Here is a 6,000-nt window from a genome sequence, read left to right on the forward strand (position 1 = left end):
TACAGAGATGGGGTTGGAAGGTCTGGGCAGACTGGGCCGTCTCAGAGAGAACAGGGTCAGTACAGAGACGGAGTTGGAAGGTCTGGGCAGACTGGGCCGTCTCAGAGAGAACAGGGTCAGTACAGAGATGGAGTTGGAAGGTCTGGGCAGACTGGGCCGTCTCAGAGAGAACAGAGTCAGTACAGAGATGGAGTTGGAAGGTCTGGGCAGACTGGGCCGTCTCAGAGAGAACAGGGTCAGTACAGAGATGGAGTTGGAAGGTCTGGGCAGACTGGGCCGTCTCAGAGAGAACAGAGTCAGTACAGAGATGGAGTTGGAAGGTCTGGGCAGACTGGGCCGTCTCAGAGAGAACAGAGTCAGTACAGAGATGGAGTTGGAAGGTCTGGGCAGACTGGGCCGTCTCAGAGAGAACAGAGTCAGTACAGAGATGGAGTTGGAAGGTCTGGGCAGACTGGGCCGTCTCAGAGAGAACAGAGTCAGTACAGAGACGGAGTTGGAAGGTCTGGGCAGACTGGGCCGTCTCAGAGAGAACAGGGTCAGTACAGAGATGGGTTGGAAGGTCTGGGCAGACTGGGACGTCTCAGAGAGAACAGGGTCAGTACAGAGGAAAACACAGCCTACTAACTGGGCATAAAGACCACAGGGTGATAAGCAGGTATTTTCTGGAGGAAAGGAGAGAAATCATGTGAAAAACAGAAGTGTAAATGATGAAGGTTGGCCTTACATGACGTAGCAATCCTTTATATCAGTCAACAAACACAGACGATACATGACATGTCGGCTAGCCTATACGATAAAACATACCATAAATACTCTAGCTTGATGCTATATCCAACACTGGCCTTTGTCCTTCTCATTAGGTTAATATGTCTAAGAGTGCAGAACAGACCGTGTTAAATAGGATCTGATTGTGTCCTGATGTGGAGCAGGGAAGATGTTAAGCAACTTGGAGCTGGTGAACTCAGAGGAACTGTCATTCACATGGCTAAGCCGCTGTTGCTATGGGATACAGTCCAGCCATTGGTGAAAGAGAGAGTCTCTCTCTGTGTGTGTGTGTGTGTGTGTGTGTGTGTGTGTGTGTGTGTGTGTGTGTGTGTGTGTGTGTGTGTGTGTGTGTGTAAACCCACTCCTAATGAGAACTCTGCTGTCTGAAATATCAAAGTACCAAGCCAGTGACTCACACTGCTACAGAATAAACAAGGCCAATCGACAGGCAGAGTAATACACTGTCAGGAAAGTACAATGTCTAGGGCAGGTTTTAAAGAACCATTATGTTAATTAATACTGTGTACCAACAGTAAATAAGACAATAGCAACTTGAATCAGAAACATTTAGTCCAGTAGATTTCTGAGACATTCTAGAAACCACTAGTAGACGTCTGAAACAAGCAGTAGAGGTGTAAATAAAGCTCTATAGTCCTACGACATTAGACGCATGTTTCCATCTACTGGACAACTCAACAGGACCCAATGATTCCAACATGTATCTGACTGGAAACAGGAAGTGGGTCACACTCCAGGTTACTGAGACCACCTGGTCTACAGCCTACCAAGATAACTAAACAGGTTCTTTAAAGGAGGACGTGTTTAAAAAAGGTATTTATGGATTTACACACAGTTACGGCAGCACACAGAGTTACTGTTTATCCAAACAATCAATTCCTTCCCACGGTTACACTAATTAAACTCTTCACTGCAGAGGGTGGGGCTATGCAGACATTTGAAGAGCGTGTATTGTGAAAGACATGTCTTGATGTTTAAACTATGCTTTGTTTTCAGTTCTCTATTTCTGTCTGTCTTCATAGTGTCCTTCAACTGTCTGAAACAAAACGTTAGAATCTGGTGAAGAGGGACAGAGCGTTAATTACTGATTACCAGGGCTGTACTGGCAGTAGTAGGAATCATGTCAACATATTTTCCCCAACACTATATTAAATAATAAATGTTATTTTCATGACCTATCCTATTTTAGAAGTTAGGGATTTAATCTAGGAGAACTATTAGAAAGGCATTGTCTGGTAATCACCAGCTGTGGAAATGTAGTGCTAGCCTAGTCCAGAACCCGGCTCCCGGCTTGGCCTCCTGACAGGAGTCCGGAACCCCGGCTTTGCAATCTGAAAACCAGAGAGAGCCGACTGTCATAGAACACAGACATGGCTGCCTTATGTTGTGGTATTGGTGGGGGAGGGGGCGCTGCTGGCCACCACCAGTCTCATGTTACATTCTGTCTCCTAGGGCAACAAAATAACATGTTCATTTCAAGTACCGTTATTGTCAGGGTAAAATGTTTGGTGTATTCTCTCTGAAACAAAAGGTCATTAAAACAACTAGCTGGCCTACATGCAGTATTGTTTTAACAGTGATAAGAATGAATGAGTGTAGACAAGGTGTTTGTGTTCAGATCCTACTCCTAAAAACCATACAGTACGGCATGTTAATTCTCCCTCCACACACACACACACAGTACTCTGAACCAAAGACTTATAGAAGCTATTGTTGGCACAACGGTGTGTAACAGCCTAGCTAGCTACACGTTTACAGATTCCCAACTCAGCAACACACAGCCAGACAGGGCCTCTATTCACAGTGGAAAATTCTTTCCCAAGGCCCAGTCAGTTAGTGCTGATTAGCAGCTCTCTCTGCCTGCTCCAATTGGTGCCCTCAGGCCACATGCCTGAAAACAAACTATCATACTGTACAGTACACACTGAGAAATACAATGGGCTGCCTGCGCCACGGCCCTGCACCATTCATCTCAATGGGCTGCCTGCACCACTCCATTCATCTCAATGGGCTGCCTACACCACTCCATTCATCTCAATGGGCTGCCTACACCACTCCATTCATCTCAATGGGCTGCCTGCACCACGGCCCTACTCCATTCATCTCAATGGGCTGCCTGCACCATTCATCTCAATGGGCTGCCTGCACCATTCATCTCAATGGGCTGCCTGCACCATTCATCTCAATGGGCTGCCTGCACCATTCATCTCAATGGGCTGCCTGCACCATTCATCTCAATGGGCTGCCTGCACCATTCATCTCAATGGGCTGCCTGCACCACGGCCCTACTCCATTCATCTCAATGGGCTGCCTGCACCATTCATCTCAATGGGCTGCCTGCACCATTCATCTCAATGGGCTGCCTGCACCATTCATCTCAATGGGCTGCCTGCACCATTCATCTCAATGGGCTGCCTGCACCATTCATCTCAATGGGCTGCCTGCACCACGGCCGTGCACCATTCATCTCAATGGGCTGCCTGCACCACGGCCCTGCACCATTCATCTCAATGGGCTGCCTGCACCACGGCCCTGCACCATTCATCTCAATGGGCTGCCTGCACCACGGCCCTTCACCATTCATCTCAATGGGCTGCCTGCACCATTCACCTCAATGGGCTGCCTGCACCACGGCCCTGCACCATTCACCTCAATGGGCTGCCTGCACCACGGCCCTGCACCATTCACCTCAATGGGCTGCCTGCACCACGGCCCTGCACCATTCATCTCAATGGGCTGCCTGCACCACGGCCCTGCACCATTCACCTCAATGGGCTGCCTGCACCACGGCCCTGCACCATTCACCTCAATGGGCTGCCTGCACCACGGCCCTGCACCATTCATCTCAATGGGCTGCCTGCACCACGGCCCTGCACCATTCACCTCAATGGGCTGCCTGCACCACGGCCCTGCACCATTCATCTCAATGGGCTGCCTGCACCACGGCCCTACTCCATTCATCTCAATCCAAAAGAGGTTCTGCATTGTTGATGCATATAGAGAGTCATGCTGCCGCTGGACTTTTAACTCCTCGCCTGCACTTCTATAGACACTGACTGACAACTACAATGCAGGACACTGGAATGTACTTCCCTTCATGAATTCATGCTTGTCTTGCATATTAAATTGCGCTCACTAATATGATATAGCTCATTATTGATAGTCATCTTGGTGCCATAGTCAAATTATTTCTAAACGATAATGCATTTTTTGGTCATCCAAAAATCAAATACAGATTATGAGCGTAAAAACAAGGTAAAGACCAGTAAAGGCAGTCAATTTTCTAAGAAAATAGTGCATTGACCAAGCTACGTTAATTACAGCAGTAGCAGGCGAGCTTTTTAGTGTAATTGTGTTGCTATTCTAGCTACTGACACTAGTACAATGGCTGTTGTGTGTGACATGATGATCTAATGTTAAATCCTTGTGTTCACTCAGCTGTTCATTCCTGGCTAATAAAACGAGGCCAATGTAAATGCAACTATCCATTTAGCTGGCTAACTGTCAGACAGTATTTATGTAGGCTACATTAGCAACACTGCTGGCTAACTGTCAGACAGTATTTATGTAGGCTACATTAGCAACACTGCTGCACTTAGCATTAGTAATCTGGCAACAACAACAAAAACGATAGTGGGTTTTATTTGTTTTACATGGACCCTGTGATTTAGGACAAATCTGTAATGATTTACCTATTTATCAAGCACATTGTAAATGTTTTGTCCTCTATACAACTGGTGTCCATGCCAGGAGTTAATATGCACTTTAGCTTCTAGCTAATTACTGTACAAGTCATGGAATTTCAGCCTTGATGTTTAAATCCTGGAACGGGTCGCTCGAGCTGTGTATTCAACGGTCGACTCGTCGTTGGCTAGCTAGCTAGCTAGCTAGCTAATTTAAATCACAGCTCAATGGTTCTGACTATTACATTTAACATTAATATTATTTTTTTTATGGGAAACCGGGCCCAGCTATCTCTGCTAGCTATCTCGGGTTTATTTGCTCCTACAATTCTCTGACATTGCTGACAAGCGCCCTAACGGCCAGATAACGTTAGCTTAACTAGCTAACGTTAGATAGCTCAAGACTAACGTCTGACGTTACTGACAAATATAAATTATAAAGGATACAAAGCTAAATTACATTAGCTATGTATTAGATACATTAGCTATGTATTTGTTATAACTATATGCCAATAGCGACTGAAAACCAGCAAGCTAACGACGTTAAGCAGCTAACTTCAGTTTTCCAAAGCCAAACCAACACCAAATGCCTCATCCGTCCTACAGTCAGACAAACCATTAAAAAATACAATATAATTCCTTACCGTTAACTCTGAATTGTTGTTGTCTCGGTGAGTAACGGCTCGGATGACCCCAGCTCGCCAGCCCCAGCGCCCGATATCCCCGAGATCCAGCGGCTCGTCTCCACTGACACAGAGGAACCGTTTCCCAACCAGCTCCGGTCGCGTTTCCACCGCCATGGCCATCCACTGAGAGAGGAAAAACAAAAACCCCCCTCGAAAACTTGAACACCGACGCCCTATCGATCTGACATGTACTACATTCAACTGTACTAAATAATCCAACCAAACAAAAATGAAACAAATCAACTAAAAGTGTTATTTGGTCTTTTAAAAGTGTAGCGCAACAAGCCGGGGGATTTAAATTCCTTGCCGTGTCCACCCGTAAACAGTCGTTCTTCAGCTCCGTGGAAATGAACACTGGAACACATCACTGCCATGGTAAAACAGGGTATCCCTCCGCTCCCCGAGGCAGACAACCGTGGAAAACCGCAGGAGCAGACTTCTTCATCCGCCAGACACGGATCCATTCTCTACCGCTGTTACCGTACAGTGAAATGCTTACTTACAAGCCTTTAACCAACAATGCAATTTTATTAAGAAAAATACGTGTTACGTAAAAAAATTAAATAAATAGATAAGTAAAAAATAAGAAATAAAAGTAACAAATAATTAGAGAGCAGCAGTACAATAACAATAGCGAGGCTATGTATAGGGGTACCAGTACAGAGTCAATATGCTGGGGGCACCGGTTAGTCAAGGTAATTGCAGTAATATGGACATATGGGTAGAGTTAAAGTGACTATGCAACAGAGAATAGCAGCAGCGTAAAAGGGGGGATGGGCAATGCAAATAGCATTTTGATTAGCTGTTCAGGGGTCTTATGGCTTGGGGGTAGAAGCTGTTGAGAAGCC

The 6,000-nt window shown here is 46.0% G+C and overlaps 1 protein-coding gene across 14 annotated transcripts in view; it reads right to left on the reverse strand.

Annotated features, from left to right (window-relative positions):
* LOC115189542 (probable JmjC domain-containing histone demethylation protein 2C) overlaps positions 1-5,534 on the reverse strand; it is a 191,190-nt gene extending 185,656 nt beyond the window's left edge. For 12 of the 14 annotated variants that reach the window (XM_029748158.1, XM_029748159.1, XM_029748154.1 and 9 more), the window contains exon 1: positions 5,111-5,534. In XM_029748158.1, coding sequence (XP_029604018.1) covers positions 5,111-5,272 — 162 coding nt within the window. In that variant the 5' untranslated portion in view covers positions 5,273-5,534. The remainder of the gene's footprint in view (positions 1-5,110) is intronic. The other 2 variants (XM_029748153.1, XM_029748166.1) reach the window with 2 other exon arrangements.
* Positions 5,535-6,000: the final 466 nt, after the last annotated feature.

The sequence above is a fragment of the Salmo trutta genome, unplaced genomic scaffold (assembly GCF_901001165.1).
Source record: "Salmo trutta unplaced genomic scaffold, fSalTru1.1, whole genome shotgun sequence".
Lineage (NCBI taxonomy): Eukaryota > Metazoa > Chordata > Actinopteri > Salmoniformes > Salmonidae > Salmo > Salmo trutta.